The 27,320-nt window shown below is 46.1% G+C and overlaps 1 protein-coding gene across 1 annotated transcript in view; it reads right to left on the reverse strand.

The window, feature by feature from the left end:
• KYNU (kynureninase) overlaps positions 1 to 26,268 on the reverse strand; it is a 79,810-nt gene extending 53,542 nt beyond the window's left edge. Inside the window, exons 1-3 of the mRNA XM_075285472.1 lie at positions 26,128 to 26,268; positions 22,680 to 22,800; positions 8,328 to 8,540 (exon numbers count right to left, since the gene is read on the reverse strand). Of these exons, the coding sequence (XP_075141573.1) occupies positions 8,328 to 8,540; positions 22,680 to 22,800; positions 26,128 to 26,268 (475 nt within the window). The remainder of the gene's footprint in view (positions 1 to 8,327; positions 8,541 to 22,679; positions 22,801 to 26,127) is intronic.
• Positions 26,269 to 27,320: the final 1,052 nt, after the last annotated feature.

Below are 27,320 nucleotides of genomic sequence, written 5' to 3' on the forward strand. Positions count from 1 at the left end.
CAGCCCAGTTTGGACCAATTAATGGTGGAGGGAGCCTCTAAACAGCCAAGTTTTGGGAAATTCATGGTGGAGGGAGCCTCTAACCAGCCCAGTTTGGACCAATTCATGGTGGAGGGAGCCTCTAAACAGCCCAGTTTGGGCAAATTCATGGTGGAGGGAGCCTCTAAAAAACCCAGTTTGGACCAATTCATGGTGGAGGGAGCCTCTAATTAGCCCAGTTTGGACCAATTAATTGTGGAGGGAGCCTCTAACCAGCCCAGTTTGGACCAATTAATGGTGGAGGGAGCCTCTAAACAGCCCAGTTTGGGCAAATTCATGGTGGAGGGAGCCTCTAACCAGCCCAGTTTGGACCAATTAATGGTGGAGGGAGCCTCTAACCAGCCCAGTTTGGACCAATTAATGGTGGAGGGAGCCTCTAACCACCCCAGTTTGGACCAATTCATGGTGGAGGGAGCCTCTAACCAGCCCAGTTTGGACCAATTCATGGTGGAGGGAGCCTCTAAAAAACCCAGTTTGGACCAATTCATGGTGGAGGGAGCCTCTAAACAGCCCAGTTTGGGCAAATTCATGGTGGAGGGAGCCTCTAAAAAACCCAGTTTGGACCAATTCATGGTGGAGGGAGCCTCTAACCAGCCCAGTTTGGACCAATTCATGGTGGAGGGAGCCTCTAAACAGCCAAGTTTGGACCAATTCATGGTGGAGGGAGCCTCTAAAAACCCCAGTTTGGACCAATTCATGGTGGAGGGAGCCTCTAACCAGCCCAGTTTGGACCAATTAATGGTGGAGGGAGCCTCTAAACAGCCAAGTTTTGGGAAATTCATGGTGGAGGGAGCCTCTAACCAGCCCAGTTTGGACCAATTCATGGTGGAGGGAGCCTCTAAACAGCCCAGTTTGGGCAAATTCATGGTGGAGGGAGCCTCTAAAAAACCCAGTTTGGACCAATTCATGGTGGAGGGAGCCTCTAATTAGCCCAGTTTGGACCAATTAATTGTGGAGGGAGCCTCTAACCAGCCCAGTTTGGACCAATTAATGGTGGAGGGAGCCTCTAAACAGCCCAGTTTGGGCAAATTCATGGTGGAGGGAGCCTCTAACCAGCCCAGTTTGGACCAATTAATGGTGGAGGGAGCCTTTAACCAGCCCAGTTTGGACCAATTAATGGTGGAGGGAGCCTCTAACCACCCCAGTTTGGACCAATTCATGGTGGAGGGAGCCTCTAACCAGCCCAGTTTGGACCAATTCATGGTGGAGGGAGCCTCTAACCAGCCCAGTTTGGACCAATTAATGGTGGAGGGAGCCTCTAACCACCCCAGTTTGGACCAATTCATGGTGGAGGGAGCCTCTAACCAGCCCAGTTTGGACCAATTCATGGTGGAGGGAGCCTCTAAACAGCCCAGTTTGGGCAAATTCATGGTGGAAGGAGCCTCTAACCAGCAGAGTTGTGGGAAAGCAGGGTGGAGGGAGCCTCTAACCAGCAGAGTTGGTGGAAATCAGGGTGGAGGGAGCCTCTAACCAGCAGAGTTGGGGGAAATCATGTTGGAGGGAGCCTAGTATTAGCAGAATTGTGCAACGCTTATGGTGGATGAGTATGAGGATGCGGAGGAATTGGAGAGGTTGAGTACAGACATGGAGTTTCATGTTGGGGTGCTTTACACAGGTGGGCACAAAAATGAAGGCTCTATCCAGTGGTGGTTCATTTTTATCAAAGTGAGCCGGTCGGCACTCTCAGCTGACAGACGGGTGCGCTTGTCAGTGATGATGCCACCGGCTGCACTGAACACCCTCTCAGATAGGACGCTGGCGGCAGGACAGGACAGCACCTCCAAGGCATATAGGGCAAGTTCAAGCCACAGGTCCAACTTCGACACCCAATACGTGTAGGGCGCAGAGGGGTCGGAGAGGACAGGGCTGTGGTCGGAAAGGTATTCCCGCAACATGCGCCTATACTTCTCACGCCTGGTGACACTAGGACCCTCCGTGGCGGCACTTTGGCGAGGGGGTGCCATCAAGGTGTCCCAGACCTTAGACAGTGTGCCCCTCGTTTGTGTGGACCGGTGAGAACTTGGTTGCCTACTGGAGGAACTGCCCTCCCTGCCGCCACTGTCACATGCTGGAAACATCTCCATCATATTCTGCACCAATTGCCTGTGGCAAGCATTGATGCGATTGGCCCTCCCCTCTACCGGAATAAAAGACGAGATGTTGTTTTTATACCGGGGGTCAAGGATAGCAAAGATCCAGTACTGGTTGTCCTCCATGATTTTGACAATACGCTTGTCGGTTGTAAAGCACCCCAACATGAACTCAGCCATGTCTGCCACAGTGTTAGTTGGCATGACTCCTCTGGCCCCACCGGAAAGTTCAATCTCCATTTCCTCCTCATCCTCCATGTCTACCCATCCGCGCTGCAACAATGGGACGATTCGAAGTTGCCCGGAAGCCTCCTGTATCACCATCACATCATCGGACAACTCTTCTTCCTCCTCCTCCTCCTCCTCCTCCTCCATTAAACGCAGTGAAGCGGACAGATGTGTGGACCTACTCTCCAGCTGTGACGGATCGGATGCTATCCCTAACTCCTCTGTGTGATCTGAGTTATCCCTGATGTCAATCAGGGATTCTCTCAGAACACACAAGAGCGGGATTGTAAGGCTCACCATCGCATCCTCAGAGCTCACCCTCCTTGTGGACTCCTCAAAGACCCGTAGGATGTCACAAAGGTCTCTCATCCATGGCCACTCATGGATGTGAAACTGAGGCAGCTGACTTTGTGGCACCCTAGGGTTTTGTAGCTGGTATTCCATCAAAGGTCTCTGCTGCTCAACCACTCTATTCAACATCTGAAACGTTGAGTTCCAGCGTGTGGGGACGTCGCACAAAAGCCGGTGTTGTGGCACATGCAGGCGTTGCTGGAGAGATTTTAAGCTAGCAGCGGCTACTGTCGACTTGCGAAAGTGGGCGCACATGCGCCGCACTTTCACCAGTAGCTCTGGAACATTGGGGTAGCTCTTTAGGAAACGTTGCACCACTAGGTTGAAGACGTGGGCCAGGCATGGAACATGTTGGAGTCCGGCAAGCTCCAGAGCTGCTACCAGGTTCCGGCCGTTATCACAAACGACCATGCCTGGGCCCAGGTGCAGCGGCTCAAACCATATTGCCGTCTCATCGAGGAGGGCATCCCTCACCTCGGAGGCAGTGTGCTGTCTGTCCCCCAAGCTGATCAGCTTCAGCACAGCCTGCTGACGTCTACCAACGCCAGTGCTGCAACGTTTCCAACTCGTAGCTGGGGTCAATCTAACAGCGGAGGAGGAGGCGGTGGCGGAGGAGGAGGCGGTGGCGGAGGAGGAGGCGGTAGAGGAGGAGGAGGAGGGGGGTGTTCTTCTCGTGTCCCTGCCAGGAATGTTAGGCGGGGAGACGAGGTACACCGGGCCAGTTTGGGAAGCAGTCCCAGCCTCAACTACATTCACCCAGTGTGCCGTCAGTGAAATGTAGCGTCCCTGTCCGCATGCACTTGTCCACGCGTCGGTGGTCAAGTGGACCTTTGTGCAAAGCGCGGAACTAAGGGCCCGCCTGATGTTGAGTGACACGTGCTGGTGCAAGGCGGGGACGGCACACCGGGAGAAGTAGTGACGGCTAGGGACGGCATAGCGAGGTGCCGCAGTTGCCATCAGGTCCAGGAAGGCGGGAGTTTCAACAAGCCGGAACGCCAACATCTCCTGGGCCAGCAGTTTAGCGATGTTGGCGTTCAAGGCTTGCGCGTGTGGGTGGTTAGCAGTGTATTTCTGCCGCCGCTCCAATGTCTGAGAGATGGTGGGTTGTTGTAAAGAAACGCCTGATGGTGCCTTTGATGGTGCAGGAGAAGGAGATAAGACAGGACCAGGGGAGGATGAGGTAGAAGTCAACAAAGTGGCGGAGGCAGATGAAGTGGTGTCCTGGCTCGTCCTCTGGAGTGCATCGCCAGCACAGTCAGCAGTGGCAGTGGCAGAGGCAGAGGCAGAGGCAGTGGCAGTGGCGTGAACGGCAGGCGGCCTTTGTCCTGCCGTTGCTGCCTGCCACTGATTCCAGTGCTTGGATTCCAAATGACGGCGCATTGAAGTGGTGGACAGGTTGCTCTTCTCAGAGCCCCTAATCAATTTCGAGAGGCAAATTGTGCAGACAACACTATATCTGTCCTCGGCGCATTCCTTGAAAAAACTCCACACCTTCGAGAAACGTGCCCTCGAGGTGGGAGTTTTTCGGGGCTGGGTACGAACTGGAACATCTTGGGAGATTCCGGGTGTGGCCTGGCTTCGCCTAAGCTGCTGACCTCTGCCTCTGCCTCTAGCTACCCTTTTTGGTGCTGCACCTGCCTCAACATCCACACTACTTTCCCCGCTTGACATCCCCCCTGTCCAGGTCGGGTCAGTGTCCTCATCATCCACCACTTCCTCTTCCAACTCCTGTCTCATCTCCTCCTCCCGCACAATGCGCCAGTCAACTGGATGCCCTGACGGCAACTGCGTCACATCATCGTCGATGAGGGTGGGTTGCTGGTCATCCACCACCAAATCGAACGGAGATGGAGGAGACTCTAGTGTTTGAGCATCTGGACACAGATGCTCCTCTGTTAGGTTCGTGGAATCGTGACGTGGAGAGGCAGGTTGAGGGACAATGAAAGGAGCGGAGAACAGCTCTGGGGAGCAGGGACAGTTTGGGTTATTGTTCTGTAAAGCTTCGGAATTTTGGGAGGAAGGAAGACAAGACTGTTGGGTAATAGGAGGAGAGGAGGCAGAGTCTGACTGGCTGCTGGACAATGTGCTGTAAGCGTTCTCTGACAGCCATTGCAAGACCTGTTCCTGGTTCTCGGGCCTACTAAGGTTTGTACCCTGCAGTTTAGTTAATGTGGCAAGCAACCCTGGCACTGTGGAGTGGCGCAATGCTTGCTGCCCCACAGGAGTAGGCACGGGACGCCCTGTGGCTTCACTGCTACCTTGCTCCCCAGAACCATTCCCCCGACCTCGCCCACGGCCTCGTCCACGTCCCTTTCCGGGAGCCTTGCGCATTTTGAATTCCTAGTTAGAAATTGGCACTGTATACCAGTAGTAAAAATTGTGGGTGCACGTAACCCCAATATATTCTTTGAATTACCAGTCAGAAACTGGCACTATATGGCAGTAGCAAGAAATGAGGGTATTTATAACCCCAATATATTCTTTGAATTCCCAGTCAGACAATGGCACTGTATACCAGTAGTAAAAATTGTGGGTGCACGTAACCCCAATATATTCTTTGAATTACCAGTCAGAAACTGGCACTATATGGCAGTAGCAAGAAATGAGGGTATTTGTATTCCCAATATACTCTTTGAATTCCCAGTCAGACAATGGCACTGTATACCAGTAGTAAAAATTGTGGGTGCACGTAACCCCAATATATTCTTTGAATTACCAGTCAGAAACTGGCACTATATGGCAGTAGCAAGAAATGAGGGTATTTATAACCCCAATATATTCTTTGAATTCCCAGTCAGACAATGGCACTGTATACCAGTAGTAAAAATTGTGGGTGCACGTAACCCCAATATATTCTTTGAATTACCAGTCAGAAACTGGCACTATATGGCAGTAGCAAGAAATGAGGGTATTTATAACCCCAATATATTCTTTGAATTCCCAGTCAGACAATGGCACTGTATACCAGTAGTAAAAATTGTGGGTGCACGTAACCCCAATATATTCTTTGAATTACCAGTCAGAAACTGGCACTATATGGCAGTAGCAAGAAATGAGGGTATTTGTATTCCCAATATACTCTTTGAATTCCCAGTCAGACAATGGCACTGTATACCAGTAGTAAAAATTGTGGGTGCACGTAACCCCAATATATTCTTTGAATTCCCAGTCAGAAACTGGCACTATATGGCAGTAGCAAGAAATGAGGGTATTTGTATTCCCAATATACTCTTTGAATTCCCAGTCAGACAATGGCACTGTATACCAGTAGTAAAAATTGTGGGTGCACGTAACCCCAATATATTCTTTGAATTACCAGTCAGAAACTGGCACTATATGGCAGTAGCAAGAAATGAGGGTATTTATAACCCCAATATATTCTTTGAATTCCCAGTCAGACAATGGCACTGTATACCAGTAGTAAAAATTGTGGGTGCACGTAACCCCAATATATTCTTTGAATTCCCAGTCAGAAACTGGCACTATATGGCAGTAGCAAGAAATGAGGGTATTTGTATTCCCAATATATTCTTTGAATTCCCAGTCAGACAATGGCACTGTATACCAGTAGTAAAAATTGTGGGTGCACGTAACCCCAATATATTCTTTGAATTACCAGTCAGAAACTGGCACTATATGGCAGTAGCAAGAAATGAGGGTATTTATAACCCCAATATATTCTTTGAATTCCCAGTCAGACAATGGCACTGTATACCAGTAGTAAAAATTGTGGGTGCACGTAACCCCAATATATTCTTTGAATTCCCAGTCAGAAACTGGCACTATATGGCAGTAGCAAGAAATGAGGGTATTTGTATTCCCAATATACTCTTTGAATTCCCAGTCAGACAATGGCACTGTATACCAGTAGTAAAAATTGTGGGTGCACGTAACCCCAATATATTCTTTGAATTACCAGTCAGAAACTGGCACTATATGGCAGTAGCAAGAAATGAGGGTATTTGTATTCCCAATATATTCTTTGAATTCCCAGTCAGACAATGGCACTGTATACCAGTAGTAAAAATTGTGGGTGTATATAGCCCCAATTCTATTGCTAGGGGACTTGCAGGGTATTTCTGGGGTGAAGGTGGGGGGGCACACCGTTGGAACGGGTATCGGGGTATATATCGGGTATACGGGAATACACTGACAGTGTATTCCATTCAGGATCCTGGGAAAGCTGGGTTGCGGCGATTGAGCCCGTCAGTGCCACGTTACACTGACAAGCTTCTCCCTGGAATTTAGCTCTTACAAGAGCTGTTGGTTGTCTTCTCCTTCCTATCCTAGCCTGTCCCTGCCTACCCAGAATCTAAGCCCTAGCTAGCTGGACGGAAACCTCCGTCCTCGGTGAATTGCAAGCTCAGAATGACGCGAAGCTGGGCGGCGCTGTTCTTTTAAATTAGAGGTCACATGTTTTCGGCAGCCAATGGGTTTTGCCTACTTTTCTCAACGTCACCGGTGTCGTAGTTCCTGTCCCACCTACCCTGCGCTGTTATTGGAGCAAAAAAGGCGCCAGGGAAGGTGGGAGGGGAATCGAGTAATGGCGCACTTTACCACGCGGTGTTCGATTCGATTCGAACATGCCGAACAGCCTAATATCCGATCGAACATGAGTTCGATAGAACACTGTTCGCTCATCTCTAGTATCTATCACAGGGATACAAGGACAGGGATACAAGGCTGTGCAAAAGTTGTGGAAAGATGGAAAATGTGCTGTGAGTAAGAATAAATAAATAAAATAAAATAAAAGGGTTAATAGTTTATTCTGCCAATGAAAAAAACAGAGATGTAAATTCCATCAATATTCAGTGTGACCTTTGCCCTTTGCCTTCTTCTCCAGACAGTTTTTGGCAGAACTGGACAGGGAGGTTGTTCCCGCCGCCATCTTGGAGAACTACATCCGTGGATGTAGGCTTGCTCCAATCCGTCTGTCTCTTCATGTCATCCCAGACAGACTGGAGGACGATGAGATCAGGGTTATATCGGTGGGGGCCGTATCATCACTTCCAAAGGACAAAGGTCACACCAAATACTGATGGGATTTACATTTCTCTTCATTCGCTTTGCATTTGGTGAATTGACACTTATTGTGGCGTAGCATTCTTTTTTCTGATATGCCTAAAACTTATGCACACTACTGTGTATCTTGGCTTATATACAGTATCATATATATATATATATATATATATATATATATATATATATATCAGTTGTGAGTTCAGAGATGGAGGGAGTGGAGTATTATATGACCGCAAGATCAGACTACACGGGGGGTGTATGTAGTCTGTAGCAATGGGGTCACACACATCTGGATACACTAAATACCAGGAGATTCTCCATCAGGACTATTTGCAGCGTCCATTTTCTATTTTCAATGTATCGGAAACATAAATCTGGTTACAGAAGTTTTCGGGGCTCTGCCTATCGTTACGCTATTACGTTGCTTGTGTCAGTCTTGTAGAACATTTACAGTCTTTGCCCCTGGCCCGGCGCCACTTTGTTTAGCTGAAATACATTTACGTCTTGCAGTTCTTATTTCTGATTTCATTTCACCCTGTTAATAAAAATATGCGGAACGAAAGCCAAAGGCTCCGACGACATAATAAAGTGTCTTACTTGTTGGCAAATCCTTAATCTTCGGAATATGAAAACATTGTCTAAGGTGCTTCAATTCATCTTCATTGTCTAAGTAGAGAGCGAAGTCCTCGTCCAGCACGCTGCATCCCAGCTGAGACGCTAGGCCTTCTAACCTTGTTACAGGTGACGTATGATTCATTGTATTCCTCGTGATGGAGGGGACGAGACAGAAGTGAGCGCCGCAAACCTGACCTGAAAGACAGAAATACCCACATATATAATATATAGCAAAAAGCTCCGTATGATAAAGCAGACTGATATAGGGGGTGTCTTTAAGGGATAAGAGCGCATACATAGAAAGGGGGGGTCCCTCACTTAGGACCCCCACTATGAGCAAGACTGGGGAGCTGGTTTATAAAAGCGGGTCCAGATCTGGTTGACCCAATGTTTCTATAGCGCTTGTGACAGGTAGAGACAGACTGCAGTCATGATGTAAAATCATCCAGCACCTGTGGAGTTAAAGCTCTAACAAGAGACACAGGAAGTGGTCACTGACACAGCAGGGTGTGCTGGGAGGGAGACAGTGATCCAGGGGAGTAAATAGGAAAAGGGAAGAGACACCATGTTGGTCCTGAAGCAAAGCTAGAAACTCTGGACTGTAGAACAGAACAGTGAGAACAGAAGGGAGTTTAGCTGAGCAGCTGAAGGCCAGAACTGATTGAGACATCCATCTTTCCCAGTGATAAGTACAACTGCCAGTATACAGTGATATCTGTTATGAAAGACTCATGTACTGTATGTGATAGCTGTGGAGACTGTGTGAAGAGAAGAGAAGTAAAACCTTAACAACAACTGCTGTCTGGGATTGTCCCTTCGTCTGAGCTCTCTAATATCCAAGAACTCATATACACTATGTCCTACCTCGCCCCGCTGTGAGACGGACATACGACATTGGTGGCCCGTACGGGGATATTTAGAGACAAGATCAGACTGCCAGCGGTGGGATTCTGAGTAAAGACTGCCACAACAATTAAAGACTCAGTATCAAACAGACAGCTATGGATGTTGAGACACGGCTTAACAGCATCAGTAAGTTGCTCCTTCAATTGACTTATGAGGAACTGGGTGCTGTAGCTGCACATGTGAAAGTGTCAGAAGAACAGGTCTCTAAGACATGCAACCACAGACAGCTCCTAACAGCCATCAACAAGCAGATGGATGAGCTAGGGGATAGTGAGGAGGAGGATGTCTTGTGCACATTCCTTAATGATTTAATGAAGTTCATCACCAGCTTGAGACCAGGGTGTAAAGAGGCAGTGCGAGACACTGAGAGTGAGAAATCCCTCCCACAGACTGAGCTGCAGGAATTGAAAGAGCAATTGGTAGCATTGAAGAGAGCTGTGCAAGAATCGACCAAAACCCCTGAACAAGCAGCAGAACCCAGTAGAACTCTTAGCCCACCCAGGTTAGGGAAGTCAAGACAACAGACCTCTCTAGCATCACAAATCACTATCAGGAAAGATTTCAAGATCCTGGGACAGATTGGAGAACATGAACAAAAAGACAAACTGTCTTACACAAACCTGATGCACCAGATAGAGGCAGGATTACAGAATGGCTATCTGCCGGAAGAAATTATCGAGGCAGTGGTAAAAGCTATCAGCCCAGGACTGAATTTGCGGAACATGCTAGAAATGAAAAGTCACTTGACCTTACCACAACTGAAAATGATCTTAAAAGGGCACTACAAAGAAGAAAACACCTCAGAGCTGTTCCATAGACTCATCAACATCTCTCAAGATACCAAGGAATCTCCTCAAAGCTTCTTGTTCAGAGCCATAGAACTCAAAGACAAGCTGTTGTTTGCATCCAGCGAAGTAGATGCAGAGGAAAGGTTTGATGCAGGACTAGTACAGAAGAAGTTTTTGAGATCTTTAGGAACCGGGTTAATAAGTAAGGACATAAAGTTGCAAATGAAGCAGTACCTGGAAGATCCTAACATTCCAGATGAAACCCTAATTGAGAAGATGAATGAGGCAGCTAGTTTGGAGTCTGAGAGTGAACAAAAATTAAAGAAGGGCTCTATAACTAAAATGACCAAGCTGGGCCAGCTGAAAATGAATATGCCTAGCGATCAGCCGGAAGGTAGGCGAGAAGATTCTCCTACACTTGCTGTGCACACCAAATCATCTTTGACAGAGAAAACAGCCGACACCAATTGGGAGAAAGCATTTGGGGAACTGCGAGCTGAATTAGCGGAAGTGAAAAAGTTGATTCGCGCTAAACCAGAGCCAAGACCAGTCAGATCTGGAGGGGTTTTTCAGAACAGAAGACGACCTGCTTGTGAAGCATGTCGAGTGTCAAATCGAAGTGCCGCCTGTGTCCATTGTTGGGGGTGTGGTGAAGAAGGGCATTATGCCAGTGGATGTCCAAAGTCACGATCTTCTAAGCAGATGAAGTCCCAAAAACAAACACCACCCCTCACCAGAACAGCTTCAGATATACAGAAGTTGTATCAGTCTTATCCCCAGGTATGTGATCGTCTTCAACAGTTACAGCAAGGCGGACAGGGGCATCAACCACTCGGCGATCAGTGTGATAGTCTGATCAGGCATCCCCAGAACCAAGGACAGTTCTCAGGTAGTGAAGACAGACTCATTAGCCTAATTGGTGAGAAGTGCTTGATTCAATGTAAGCTAAATGGACTCCTAGTGAAAGCTTTGTGGGACACAGGAGCTCAAGCCAGCATTATAAATGAAGATTGGAGAAGGAGTCATTTGCCGCAAACTTGTCTTCATCCAGTTGCAGAACTCATGGGTCCGGTAGAACTCTGTGGTCGAGCCGTGAACCAAACTGAAATCCCTTTTCTAGGTTGGGTGGAAGTGATGTTTCAGCTGAAAGCTAAGAAGAACAACGCTATTGAGTTACTCGTACCCTTTCTAGTCACAAGTGATCCAAAGGTGGCTGAAGAACCGATCCTTGGGTACAATGTGATCAATGAGGTCATTCAGCGAACTAATTCCTTGACACCGTTAATAGATGCTATAGCCACCTCGTTTACCATATCTAGCAGGGAAGCGGAGAAGGTGGTCAGCAGGATAAAGGAAGCACAGAACACAGTGAGGTTGAAGGAAGTCAAGCTCGGCTCGCGTCCAACCATCATTCCTGCGAATAGAACGGTGAGAGTGAAGTGTGGTGTACGAATGGAACCAGGAAGAAAACCACAAGAGAGACTGTTTGTACCGAAAGACTCTTCAGATCTTCCTGAGGGCATTATCCAAGGTGAGACCATATTGACTATACCTACTGGTGGTTTTGCTCGGGTGGCTGTGTTGGTGAGAAATGCGACAAAGCATGAAGTGAGGCTGAACCCCAAAACTGTGTTAGGCCATCTAGAAACCATTAAGACTGTGTATCCTGCCAATGTGAGACCAGTGCAGTTCTCTTCCATGAATTCGGTGATACAACCCAGTAACAATGGTGGTCCAGTCGAAAGACCTGTACAAACTACACCAGAACTGTGGGATCCCCCAGTACCTCTGGAACAGCTGAGTGCTGAAGAACTGCCGGTAGTGAAACAGATGCTGAGGGAAGAATGCCATGCATTCTCTAAAGATGACTCTGACATAGGCTGTATACCCTCATTGAACCTGAAGATCAATTTGAGAGACACTACCCCAGTAACTAAAAGTTATATGTCTATACCTAAACCATTACACCAAGAAGTGAAAGAATATCTGCAGGATCTAATCAACAGGGGATGGATCCAAAAGTCTAAATCATCCTATTCCTCCCCGATCGTATGTGTCAGGAAGAAAGATGGTACATTGAGACTCTGTTGTGACTACAGGGAACTGAATAGAAAGTCAATCCCTGATCGGCACCCAATCCCTAAAATTCAAGACATGCTGGATAACTTGTCAGGAAGTACCTGGTTCTCTGTTCTTGACCAAGGGAAGGCCTATCACCAAGGTTTTGTGGAAGAGTCCAGCCGACATTTAACAGCCTTCATCACACCATGGGGACTGTATGAGTGGATCCGTATACCGTTTGGACTTAGTTCTGCTCCTGCAGAATTCCAGAGAAGTATGGAAACATGTTTAGAAGGATTAAGAGATGACATTTGCCAGCCTTACTTAGACGATACGGTGGTACACAGCAAGACCTTTGCTGAACATGTCGAACATGTGAGATCAGTACTCCAACGTTACCAGCAACATGGAGTAAAGTTGACACCAAAGAAGTGTGAACTCTTCAAGAGACAGGTTCGATTTCTGGGAAAAATCGTGTCTGGAGATGGTTATACCATGGACCCAGCAGAGATCGCTCCAGTAATGTCATTGAAAGACAAGCCTCCATCTACAGTGGGGGAGTTGAGGAAGATCTTGGGATTTCTCTCCTACTACAGAACATACATCAAGAACTTTTCCCGGATTGCAGCTCCACTATATACCCTCTTGGGCGCGCCAATCAGCTCACCCACATCAGTAAATAGGAAAAAGACCAGAGGCGGATCACAGCCAAAGGAAAGAAACACTGTTTCTGCGCAGCAACCAATCAATTGGACTGCAGGACACCAGGAAGTACTAGAAGAACTAGTGAATTATCTTGTGAAACCGCCCATCATGGGATATCCAGATTTTAACCACCCTTTCGTCCTTCACTGTGATGCTTCTCAGGTGGGGCTTGGAGCTGCCCTGTATCAACGACAGAATGGCAAGCTAAGAGTCATTGGCTATGGTTCCAGAACATTGACAGCCGCTGAGAAAAACTATCATCTACATTCTGGGAAACTCGAGTTCCTTGCAATGAAGTGGGCTATCTGCGAACGATTTAGGGATTATCTGTATTACAGTCAAGAGTTTGAGGTCTACACTGATAATAATCCTTTGACCTATGTCCTCACGACAGCAAAACTGAATGCGACTGGTCAGAGGTGGGTAGCAGAACTGGCTGACTTCAACTTCAGTATTAAGTACAGGCCAGGAAGATGCAATACTGATGCAGATGGATTGTCTAGGATGCCGTTAGAGCCTGAAGAGTTTATGCAAGCTTGCTCAGAGGAAATCTGCCTGGGAACCATTATGAGCACCACTCAGGCGATAGAAATTCAGAAGCAGGAATATACACCACTGTGGTGTCCATTGACAGTAGCAAGCGCTATGGAAGTGAGGGAACAAGATTATACCTCCATGTCCCTCCAACAACTGTCAAAAGAATCTATCAGGAAAGCGCAACAAGAAGATGAAACAATTGGAAGAGTCCTCCAGTATATGGACCAGAACAGGGTTCCAGGAAGACGAGAGAGGGAGTCAGAATCACCAGAAGTAACTACTTTACTGAGAGAATGGTCAAAGCTATACTTCAGCTCAGACGGTATCTTATACCGTCAGAGAGGACTGAACCAACAGTTAGTGTTACCCAGAGTATACCACAGATTGGCTTTCAAAGAACTCCATGAGGAGATGGGACACCTGGGAGTAGAAAGAACAGTGAACCTAATTCGTGAACGGTTCTTCTGGCCCTATATGCAAAGAGATATCGAAAGTTTTGTGACCAGAAAATGTGGGTGTTTGAAAGACAAACATCCTAACAAGGCGACCAGAGCGCCCATGGGCCACATCCAAACTACTTACCCGTTTGAAATGGTTTCAATAGACTTCCTACACCTGGAGCAGTGCAAGGGTGGATATGAATACATCCTAGTGGTAATGGACCATTTTACTCGATTTGCTCAAGCGTATGCCACTACTAATAAATCAGGCAGGACAGCAGCAGAAAAGATCTTCAATGATTTTGCTCTGAAGTTTGGATTTCCTACCAAGTTACATCATGACCAAGGAAGAGAGTTTGAGAACCAACTCTTTGCCAAGTTAGGGAAATACTGTAGAATCCAAAGATCGCACACTACGCCCTATCACCCAGAAGGAAACGGACAAGTAGAACGCTTCAATAGGACATTACTGTCAATGTTGAGGACTCTGACAACTGCTGAGAAAAGAGATTGGAAGAATTCCTTAACAAAAATGGTACATGCCTATAACTGCACCAAGAGTGAAGCAACAGGTTACTCGCCATTCTTCCTTTTGTTTGGTCGATCCCCAAGGCTACCCATTGATATTATGTTCGATACCCCAGTTTCAGAAACATACAAGACGTATCCCGAGTATGTCCGGGTATGGAGGGAACGTATGAATGAAGCCTACAACATAGCATCAAAAGTGAATGCGGAAGAGCAGAAAAAGAGCAAAGAATACTATGACAGAAGATGTCATGGAGCAGAATTGACACCGGGAAGTCGTGTGTTAGTCAGAAACCTACGAGAGAAAGGGGGTCCAGGAAAACTTCGATCATATTGGGAAGAGAAGGTTTATGTGGTTGTGAGGAGAAAAGCTGATGACAGCCCTGTTTATGAAGTAAGAACAGAAATAGGAGATAATAAAACAAGAATATTGCACCGAAATCTACTCCTACCATGTGATTACCTGCCACCACAGCAAGCCATTCAGGAAGTTGATAAACGTCGATCAAAACCTCTCAGACAACGACTTAAGAAGGAAGTTATTGATGGAAGTGATGACAGTGAGAGTTCAGATGAGGAAAATCAAACCCTTGTATTCCGTATACCGAACAGACGCGGAACCAACATTCCTCAACAAAGTGAGTTATGTCCTGAGGCTCCTGAGTTTGTACCTCGAAATGCACCCAATAATTGTATGGTCTCAGATGATCCGTCACCAGTTACTGAAGAAATGGTTGAAGAGGTAAGAGCAGAGGAACCCCTAGAGGATGCAGAAATAGGTTGTCCAATGGAAGAGCAAGGACCTACAGATGCAGTTCCGAACACATCAGAGAATGAACTAACAAGCGACATGGAAGCAGAGACTATTGGAGCTGCTAGGACTGAATCATCAAGAGAACTACCCAGCAGGAAAGCATCAAGTAGAGAAGTAAGAAAACCGGTGATCCTGACGTATGACACTCTAGGAGAACCAAGAGAAGTACCAAGAACTGTCCAGTTCAGAAAGGTGTGGACACCTAAGGATCAGGTAAACCGACCAGAGTGGTATCTACCAACAATCTACTTTACTGAGGACTTTAACTGTGATGAATAGACTGGTTTGGTTATTGTGATTAGAGTCAACCTACTTTGAGGATAGTTGTTCAGAGCTGGTTGAAGACGGAGGAAGAGCTCCAGCTGAAGAATGAAAAAAAGGTTATTGTTAATGTTATGTTTAGTCAGGTTATGGTTATCATTGATGTGTTAATGTTGAGGGAAGTACTATGGACACTGTCTCACATCACTTCACTAAGGACAGTAGAAGGGACAATGGAGACATCCACCAGTTAGATACTGGGATCCTGGATGTGGGAGACGTCCTACAATCAGGAAAAAGGGGTGTTGACCTTTGAGTAAGGACAGTTCCAATTGGGTCCAAATTAACCATACGTAGGCCATATTTTTGGGCCAATGTCAGGGACGACATGAAATTAGCGGGGGAGAGTGTGACAGGTAGAGACAGACTGCAGTCATGATGTAAAATCATCCAGCACCTGTGGAGTTAAAGCTCTAACAAGAGACACAGGAAGTGGTCACTGACACAGCAGGGTGTGCTGGGAGGGAGACAGTGATCCAGGGGAGTAAATAGGGAAAAGGGAAGAGACACCATGTTGGTCCTGAAGCAAAGCTAGAAACTCTGGACTGTAGAACAGAACAGTGAGAACAGAAGGGAGTTTAGCTGAGCAGCTGAAGGCCAGAACTGATTGAGACATCCATCTTTCCCAGTGATAAGTACAACTGCCAGTATACAGTGATATCTGTTATGAAAGACTCATGTACTGTATGTGATAGCTGTGGAGACTGTGTGAAGAGAAGAGAAGTAAAACCTTAACAACAACTGCTGTCTGGGATTGTCCCTTCGTCTGAGCTCTCTAATATCCAAGAACTCATATACACTATGTCCTACCTCGCCCCGCTGTGAGACGGACATACGACACGCTACATGCACACGTGTTCTTTGCTGTGTTTCTTATGGGACGCACACTGACCCATTCACCTCTATGGCCGTATACACACGCCTGTATATTATCATGGGCTTGCATATGTGACAATGAGCCAAGGACAAAACCCAGAACAAGTCCTATACCTGAGAGACGTGAACAAGGCCAGCTACATCCATGGGAACCTAAATATTCTACCTTGTTCCCAATGATATGAATGTTCTAGGTATAAATCTGATTAGAATTCTCCCAATGAAATGTATAATGGATACATAAAATATACAGATAATGGATACATAAGATATACAGATATTGGATACATAAGATATACAGATATTAGATACATAAGATATACAAATAATGGATACATAAGATATGCAGATATTGGATACATAAGATATACAGATATTGGATACATAAGATATACAGATTTATTGGATTCATAAGATATACAGATATTGGGTACATAAGATATATAGATAAAGGATACATAAGATATACAGATAATGGATACATAAGATATATAGATATTGGATACATAAGATACACAGATAGCGGATAAATAAGTTACACATATATATACATACCAAGTGTAGATATACGTTGTAACAATTTGCTCATGCAGAGGTTACAATGAGTCTACAAATACGTTAGTCCTGATGCCTGAAATCCTGGAGAGTAACAAAGATCACAATAACCAGACGAGGCAGAATAACTCTTCCTGCCCTGACACTTTGCAACGGCACAACATTTGCAGGTATGGCTCTTTAACACACACCCCCTGTGTCAGCAAATACCTGCACGGGATCAAAGGTTAGAGGAATCTGACTGCAAATAGAGCCACATGGAACGCTGGAAGTTTGACAACAATTTTTCTGCACCGTAATGTTTTTTTTTGGGATAACACAGATATTTGTACTAACAGTAAAACTCCATCCGGGCGGGAAGGGGGGGGGGGGATAGGTGACATTACTCAGGATCTAGGGTTACGTGCAAGACATCAAATGGCTTGGCATATTAAAGAAAAACAGTCTGTGGAGTCTCGTCTTCCTCTTAGTTGGTGACCGCTATATGGGGAGGTGGGGTGGGTGTATTGAGGTATAACAGTCCGTGGAGTCTCATCTTCCTCTTAGTTGGTGGCCGCTATATGGGGAGGTGGAGTGGGGTGGGTGTATTGAGGTATAACAGTCCGTGGAGTCTCGTCTTCCTCTTAGTTGGTGACCGCTATATGGGGAGGTGGAGTGGGGTGGGTGTATTGAGGTATAACAGTCCGTGGAGTCTCGTCTTCCTCTTAGTTGGTGACCGCTATATGGGGAGGTGGGGTGGGGTGGGTGTATTAAGGTATAACAGTCCGTGGAGTCTCATCTTCCTCTTAGTTGGTGACCGCTATATGGGGAGGTGGGGCGGGTGTATTGGGGTATAACAGTTCATGGAGTCTCGTCTTCCTCTTAGTTGGTGGCCGCTATATGGGGAGGTGGAGTGGGGTGGGTGTATTGAGGTATAACAGTCCGTGGAGTCTCGTCTTCCTCTTAGTTGGTGACCGCTATATGGGGAGGTGGGGTGGGGTGGGGCAGATGGTTTGGGGTATAACAGTCTGTGGAGTCTCATCTTCCTCTTAGTTGGTGACCGCTATATGGGGAGGTGGGGTGGGTGTATTGAGGTATAACAGTCCGTGGAGTCTCATCTTCCTCTTAGTTGGTGGCCGCTATATGGGGAGGTGGAGTGGGGTGGGTGTATTGAGGTATAACAGTCCGTGGAGTCTCGTCTTCCTCTTAGTTGGTGACCGCTATATGGGGAGGTGGGGTGGGGTGGGTGTATTAAGGTATAACAGTCCGTGGAGTCTCATCTTCCTCTTAGTTGGTGACCGCTATATGGGGAGGTGGGGCGGGTGTATTGGGGTATAACAGTTCATGGAGTCTCGTCTTCCTCTTAGTTGGTGGCCGCTATATGGGGAGGTGGAGTGGGGTGGGTGTATTGAGGTATAACAGTCCGTGGAGTCTCGTCTTCCTCTTAGTTGGTGACCGCTATATGGGGAGGTGGGGTGGGGTGGGGCAGATGGTTTGGGGTATAACAGTCTGTGGAGTCTCATCTTCCTCTTAGTTGGTGGCCACTATATGGGGAGGTGGGGTGGGTGTATTGGGGTATAACAGTCCATGGAGTCTCATCTTCCTCTGGTTTGGTGACAGCTTGCCACGTATTGGGCAGCGATCTCCACAGTGGCCTCTTCTTCTCCCAGTAGGATGTAGAGTTTCCTCTTCTCGTCTGCAGATATGAAGTCTGGAATGTGGGCAGAGAGTCTTTGGTAGTAGACGGCCCTCACAGCTGAGTATTTGGTGCAGTGTAGCAGGAAGTGGGTCTCGTCTTCTAGGGCCCCCTGGTCACAGTGCTGGCACAGTCTGTTCTCCCGTGGCTTGTACATCTGCCTGTATCGCCCCGTCTCCATCTCCAGGTTGTGGGCGCTCAGTTTGTACCGGCTCAGGGTCTGTCTGTGTTTGGGGTGGCGTATTCTCTCCAGGTAGGTGGCCATGGTGTAGTCTCTTTGTAGGGATTGGTACACGGTGAGTTTCTTGGAGTTATTGTCCGGAGTTAAGTCTGGTTATATTGTATTATACATATCTGCACAGTACAGTAAAGGTACTATAGGGAAGGGCATATCTGTAGGTGCAAAGCCTCCTGCAGGGACCCTCATCTATAAAGAGATGGGGGTCTGCTGACTTTTAATCCCCCCTCTTCCTTAAGAAGACTGTGTCTACAAGAAATGAGTAACTTTCTGTCTGGAAATATTTGAGGTTCCCATTTGGATCTGCTAAATATGACTTAAAGTGTCTTTCTGTAACATGAAAGAACTGTAGGGGTCCTGGATGCGGAACCGCGTCCTAAAGATAGGTCATCACTATGTAAGTCCCAGAAAGCCTCTTTAACTGCTGCCATAGGAGGGGGATACAAAGCACCTACTGCAAGGATTCGTGACCCGCTTTCCGAATTATATTTCATTTATAAATTCAATTGGAAAAAAAAAAAAAAAAACCTTTTTTTTTTGCACAAATAGTTAAAGATTGAAAGACTTAAGCCCCGAGAGAGAATATTCTTAGCAGTTTCCCCAAACATTACATTTACCATTAGGAATGAAAATCTGCTCAATTACAACAGAAGGAGGTTGTACAATTATTCCTGCAGAATGGTCGGAAGGATGTGATTCCCACAGCCATGGCAGCGCTAAGGGTCGTCTGAGGGATTGCAGCAACCGCTCTCGCTTAGCATTAAGGCAAAATGTCTGCACTTTTCTTTTAATTGTAATGCCCTGGGTCTAGTTCAGCTCTTCTCCTCCAGCTATGAAAGGCAATAATGCTATGAGAACATTTCATGCACTGAGCTGCCCTGAGTGTTTACCTGTCTCCCGTGATGAAGAGCTCAGAATTAGGCTGGATAAAGGGCTGTGCGGCCACTCAGCACAAAATGGAGGCTGACGCTTAACTCTTTCCGGAACTGCCACTATATATCGGTTGTCACGTCCTGAGGAGTAAAAGAACTTGTCTAAAAAATTGTTACTTTATAGAATGAAGTAACTGTGTGCAAATATTCCATTACTTGTTATATACTGATACTGAGATACTGAGACCACCTGTATTACACTCAGGGGTTAGATAAGGAGGCAGCACCTGCTCTTTTTTATATGGAACTTCAAAAGGAGTGTGTTACCAGACCCAGCATATCACCCCAGCCCTGCAGATAGATAGGTTACTGTCACCAGAACCAGAATATCACCCCAACCCTGCAGATAGATAGGTTACTGTCACCAGAACCAGAATATCACCCCAACCCTGCAGATAGATAGGTTACTGTCACCAGAACCAGAATATCACCCCAACCCTGCAGATAGATAGGTTACTGTCACCAGAACCAGAATATCACCCCAACCCTGCAGATAGATAGGTTACTGTCACCAGAACCAGAATATCACCCCAACCCTGCAGATAGATAGGTTACTGTCACCAGAACCAGAATATCACCCCAGCCCTGCAGATAGATAGGTTACTGTCACCAGAACCAGAATATCACCCCAACCCTGCAGATAGATAGGTTACTGTCACCAGAACCAGAATATCACCCCAGCCCTGCAGATAGATAGGTTAGTGTCACCAGAACCAGCATATCACCCCAGCCCTGCAGATAGATAGGTTACTGTTACCAGAACCAGCATATCACCCCAGCCCTGCAGATAGATAGGTTACTGTCACCAGAACCAGCATATCACCCCAGCCCTGCAGATAGATAGGTTAGTGTCACCAGAACCAGCATATCACCCCAGCCCTGCAGATAGATAGGTTACTGTCACCAGAGCCAGCATATCACCCCAGCCCTGCAGATAGATAGGTTAGTGTCACCAGAACCAGCATATCACCCCAGCCCTGCAGATAGATAGGTTACTGTCACCAGAGCCAGCATATCACCCCAGTCCTGCAGATAGATAAGTTACTATCACCAGAACCAGCATATCACCCCAGCCCTGCAGATAGGTAGGTTACTGTCACCAGAACCAGCATATCACCCCAGCCCTGCAGATAGATAGGTTACTGTCACCAGAACCAGCATATCACCCCAGCCCTGCAGATAGATAGGTTACTGTCACCAGAACCAGCATATCACCCCAGCCCTGCAGATAGATAGGTTACTGTCACCAGAACCAGCATATCACCCCAGCCCTGCAGATAGATAGGTTAGTGTTACCAGAACCAGCATATCACCCCAGCCCTGCAGATAGATAGGTTACTGTCACCAGAACCAGCATATCACCACAGCCCTGCAGATAAATAGGTTACTGTCACCAGAACCAGCATATCACCCCAGCCCTGCAGATAGATAGGTTACTGTCACCAGAACCAGCATATCACCCCAGCCCCAGTCCCCTGAACCAATCTGTGTTTTCAGCTAGTGAATTGCTGCCTCTCTTCTGAGATATCACTGTTTTAGTCGATTTGCAAATGTGCTCATTGAGGATAATAACATTTCTCCAAAGAGCTATTTTACATATTGCCAAAACTTGCAACATCTTGGAAACAAAATTCTGAAGCCTTCAGGACTGTGAATGCAAATGAGTTGACTCAGGAAGACAGTCTCCACTCACATTCCCTGGACATAAGCATCTTATTGAGCAGTGGCTCCTTCAGCCTCCCCACCCCCACTGCGCACAATACACACCAATATGGCTGCCACCGTTTTGATTCCATCCATTGGCCCTGAGTTAAATTTTCTAGGCTTCTAAATGGTACAATAATGTAGCTAATATTCCAATACTATGCAATCTACCATTCAGACATCTTAAGGGAAAGCTGTAATGTGAGCCATATTAGTGGATTTAAAGGAACAGTTCATATCTGGCTCCTTAGAATCTCCCCCTGCAGTAAGTAACTTATGTCATATATTGTTTGACTTATAATGTATCCCAGCTTTTACCAAATAAAGCTGAACATTTCAGGGCGCATTTTACAATATCTATCCCATCTACAGCCCTTGTTTATCCTGGACCTCCTCCTATCAGTCCCCCAACACTACAAGTGTCTATATACTATAGTCCCCCAACACTACAAGTGTCTATATACTATTTACATACTTTGGGGAGTATTTCCAAACCCATCTATGTTAGTTCTAGATAGGTGAAATTTCAGGCATCCTTGCACACGGTTTTCTTGATCCAAAACTGTTCTACATTGGGGCGTATTTATCAAGACTTTTGTGCCTTCACCATGATCTTACATTTCTTAAGTCTACTCTTTACATTTCCCTGATAGTATTAGATGTGTTGTCTTTGTGTGGTAAGACCCTCCAATTCAGAAAGTGAGATGGAATCTTGGCGCAACAAATTCCAAAAATTCATAACTATATCTAAAATTCTGTGCAGGATTCTTACAGCAAGGATAAACACTATCGATGAATATGCATAGAAGGCGACATCTTAGTGTGAGCCCAATGCCTTCCTTTAGATAATCGGCACCCGCTCGGTCAGGGCACTCGGTTGCGTGCAGGACGCTTTACAATGGTTAAAAACGACAAAAGAGCTTTGCAGATTTATCAGTTTGTCAGCGGTAATTTCTAGCACAGAGTTCTCCTCTCTGTACGTCCTCGCCCCATACCAGGTGATGTTTACTTTAATATGAAGCCTCTCCGTCTTCTTTGTGCCGGCGCGGTACGTTGCCAAAAAAAATCACCAGGTTAGATCCTTCTAACAGAAGGCTATTTGTTCTTGAGATTGTGAGCAGCGTAGTCAATGAGCGGTAAAGGATGATAATAATTGCAATAAGTGATCATCTTAGCACCTGACTTGTTAGCTATCCCTCTGGATTTCTAAGACATTGCAGAATGTTTCCTTTATACACAATTACGTGTAATTACACGAGCCAATTACGCCAAATTGTTTACACCCTCCCGAATGCAAAGTGGGGTTGCGCTCCTTTAATAGACGATTCACGTCGGGCTTCTCTGTAAGGAACTTATGTAATATCTCAGAACGAGTCTGGAAAATGGCAGTTTTAAGAAGTGAGTTCATATTTTATCTAATCAGGTCCCCCCGGAAAGCAATCATGAAAAAATCTTCTTGCAAGTCCGCGCTGATTACCTATGAGGCTCATTATAGCAAATCCCCCCTGACTGGCATACAATCACCATTGGCTTCTCCTAAGTTATTACCCAGGCATTTTGTAAAATAATTATACTTGTGTTCCTTTTCACTTTCCCCATTAGCATTACATGTAATTGTCTAATTAGCCTAATATGGAGGCAATTTTGGAATTTTTGAAGTTTTTGTTATGAAAGGAGAGGTCCTACTGGTTTCCTGGCTTATTGTTACTCCTGCTGAATTGATCTTAAGGGGATTCTCTCCTTCGGACAGTTCTTAATAGTAAGATCCCTTGGCAATAGGATTATTACATAGAGTCTCCCTGATGGACTCCCTGGTGTTGGTGGAGAATCTAGTCATAGGTGATTGATTTTTCTGCAACGCTGCCACGTTGGGTTTGGGATTGTAGGGTTATAGGTTGGACTTGATAGACTGATGTCTTTATCGAACCTCATCTACTATGTAACTATGTAATTGATCATTAAAATTTGGAGGACCAGTCCTGGGTTGCAGGAGGAAGACTATAGAGAAGAATATATATTTTCTAAACTAGACAAGGGCCACATGTGCTATCCGTAAAGGGGTTTCCAACCCCATTAAGTGATGGAATATCGCTAGGCTATAACATCCCAATTTATGAAGGATTTGGAGAGAGAGTCAGGCAGTGGGCATATAGAGGAGTTATGGTCGATGATTTGATCTACCGACTCCACAGCCATGCTTATAGAAGTTATCACTTGAGTGGCATCGCACCATACTTCCTTGCATAGTGAATCCTCCACAGAATAGATACAGTAAAACATTGTATCCTATTCATTCTCCGTTTATGGTTAAAGTATCATGAATGTGCAAGCAAGGAGTCTGTGGGAAAACATCATGAAAGGCACATGGATGGTATATGGGTTCAGTATAAGTCTGCTGCCCGTGCCTCCATGGGTCCATTGATCTCCTGCAGTGAGCACAGCCCACAAAATGGACAGATATAGGAGCGGCGCTGAGTTTTGTCCTGGGCTCATATATGGGTCTGGGATTATTACTGTGATAATGGGTCCGTGTGCTAGCTGGTAAAAATGTGGCTAAGCACAGGTTCATTTGCATGAAGCCTATATAAGGTTCCAGATATTGGACCTCCACCAGTCATATCCCAGCCATGTGCCATCATTTTATTGGATGGGAACACCTGTTTCCAATATTTTTGCTGTGCCTGGTGTGTTGCATGGATTCATTTATTAGGATGTAGTGCAGGGCTAGGCAACCTTCGGCACTCCATCTGTTGCAAACCTACAACTCCCAGCATGCATACTGGCTCTGCTGTTCTTGGAACTCCCATGGAAGTGAATGGAGCATGATGGGAGTTGTAGTTTTACAGTAGCTGGAGAGCCAAAGGTTACTGATCCCTGATCTAGCGGATTGATCTGCGACTACTTTTCCTCTGCATGGCTCCGGCACGGTGCCAATTTGGTTCATCTCAACTCAACTAGTTTTGTGTACTATGTAGTTTGTTTTTTATTGCAGAAAATACCCCTGAGCAATGTCTGGGCAGAGGACTTTCTAATACTGTCTTGGCTTCTTTGGCACCTAGTCTAAAGAAAATATTTAAAAATTGCCAATGCCTGGAATTTTACAAAAAAAATTTGAAATGGAAAAACACAAAAAGAGTTCCAGAGTGAGCAGAGAGGATCTGGTAACATGTAGTGAGAAGGGAACGCTCTGAAGAGTGGCCAAGTCACTTTTGGTGAACTACGGCAGCCAATGTGGGATGCACAACTTTTTGAGTTGAAAGTTCGTAGTGCCACATTTTTTTTTGCATCCCCACATCTTAATTGGGTAACGTTCTAAACAATTCCATTAAACTTTAATGAGATTAATATTAATATTTTATTTCAACTTCTTTCCACCACCAAAGTTTGATAATAAAGCAAGCGAGTAAATCCGTCCTGGGTCGTGTTAAAATTCAGAGTTCTGTTGACTTTAGTTAACAATTAACAAGAGCCCCATTGGCCTCCTGGATATTCTCCAGATCTGCAGAAAGTAAACTCTAACCTGATGTGAGTATCATACGAATAACACAAACAGGAACGTGCAAAAAAAAAAAAAAAAAAAAAAGAGGCAAACGTAGTTCTCCAAGATGGCGGCGGGAACAACCTCCCTGCCCAGTTTTGCCAAGAACTGTCTGCAAGTACCGAGAAGAAGGCAAAGGGCAAAGGTCACATTGAATATTGATGGGATTTACATTTATCTTGTATACAGACTCTTGTATAATAAGTAACCTGGTCCCTCCATGTAAGTCCACCATCTTCTAAGTGCTGCAGCCAATGCAAGGGATTTCACCTCTGCGGATAATGATGGATTTGCTTTCTGCAGGAGCAGAATTAAAGATTCATGAGCCCTGATTTAAAAGCTCAGCTTGGAACCCCCCTGTATTACTTCACTTCACAACCATTAACCATGACCCGTTTCACTTACACTTCCTTTCAAGCTTCCAAGCTTCCCATCATTCCCATCCCATTGGTGCCCTCACACATTAATCATGCCATTTTTGTGCCACAACCTCACTCAAAAAATCCCTCCTTGACTATACACTGCTGACCATTTGATATTTTGAAGGTCAAAGGATTCATTTTCTCCTTTCTGACAGTGGAAGGCTGTGCATCATAAATCTTCTCCCTCCAACGTATGAGAGGGCACGGAGAATACCTTTATAATGCACAAACAGCTGGCCAAGAAAGACAATCAAACTATTATTTTCCAGTCCTAACATGTTGGGGGTGACCTGCACATCTTCTTATCTTCCTGTCTTCTGGGCCTAGTCACAGTTGTGGAACCCTTGCAGTTATACCAATGCCTTGCTAAGAGTAGTTTGTGTCATTGATCCAGAAGGTCCGTGGGTCTATACAGATATCTCCAATTCTGAGAACCTTTATCTCGCCATATACAGTTGCACTTCTTGTAGTTATTGGTTTTAGGCTTCTTCTGCTTTAGATCTGTCTCCTCTCCTCAAATGTCTTATGTAGTAAAAATGAAATAACAATTCTGGATCGCCTTTCCATCTGACTAGTTTTGGATGAATCTTATGACATTCCTCTTGCAAATATTTGAAGAATCCACTTGGCAGTTTAGTATAGAACCAAACTTGCTCGGTCCCAACTGGAACTTCTATATTCTTTACACCCTGGAGTATAATAAGTAGAGGCTCAGGGGATTAAACCTAACAGCCTTACTCACCTCTCCTGGGCTCCTCTGCAGCCTCTGGTGTAGGTCCCGCTTCAAGCTTCTCAGTGGTCGCCTAGGACTGGTGGCATCACTTTGGAGATCGGAGAAGGACCACAGTTGAACCCAGGAGTGGTGAGTAAGATTGTTTATCATTTTTGGGTGCCTCCCCTGGGTATGAGCATCTTATACTCGGGGAACTAAAGAGAGACCCTGGCGTACAATAGTGCTTTGTGGACAGTCAATCCCATAAATTTTGGGTTTACCGATCATGACATTTTTGGAAATTTTGTAACAATTCCTGATCTTTCCGTTTCCTTTTAACTCTACATTGTGCCGTTCCTCTATTTTTTGATGAATAACTTAACAACTGGCTCTTTATTATGTCCCCATACAGTATCTATACAAGTCATTAGGTACCCGCCCCTTTGCCAGGGCGAATGGTAACACCCACTTGCCCAATTTATTCATATAATGACAACATAGAATGCTACGAACAAATGCTACAGAATTGACATTTTATGCTAAATTCCAACAGATAAGATAGGACTAGAGATGAGCGAGTAGTATTCGATCGAGTAGGTATTCGATCAAATACTACGGTATTCGAAATACTCGTACTCGATCGAGTACCACTCGCTATTCGAATGGAAAAGTTTGATGCAGAACCAGCATTGATTGGCCGTATGCTATATACATACCTCCCAACCGTCCCGATTTCCACGGGACAGTCACGATTTGGGTGACATGTCCCACGGTCCCGGTTGGAGGGGGGTATGTCCCGATTTCAACTCAGATCTGCGTCCAGAGGACGCAGATCTGAGTTGAACACATATGCGGCTGAAGCAAGGAGCTGACACAGGTCAGCTCCTCGCTTCGCCGCTGCCCGCCTCTCTCCCTGACACATGTGGCTGAAGCTGCTCGCGTGCTCGCTTCGCCGCTGCGTGTCTCTCTCGCTGACACATGCGGCTGAAGCGAGGAGCTGACCTGTGTAGACGGCTTTTAGACGGTCAGTGGCGAAGCGAGGAGCTGACCTGTGTCAGCTCCATCCTTCAGCCGCATGTGTCAGCGAGAGAGGCGGGCAGAGAGCGGCGAGGGAGCGGAGGAGAAGGTAAGTTTAATGTGGAGGTGGAACGTGAATCTGGGGGCAGATGAAGGAGAGGACGGCATGACACTGGGGGCAGAGATGTGGGGACATGAATCTGGGG

Source organism: Leptodactylus fuscus, chromosome 8, assembly GCF_031893055.1.
Source record: "Leptodactylus fuscus isolate aLepFus1 chromosome 8, aLepFus1.hap2, whole genome shotgun sequence".
Classification (NCBI taxonomy): domain Eukaryota; kingdom Metazoa; phylum Chordata; class Amphibia; order Anura; family Leptodactylidae; genus Leptodactylus; species Leptodactylus fuscus.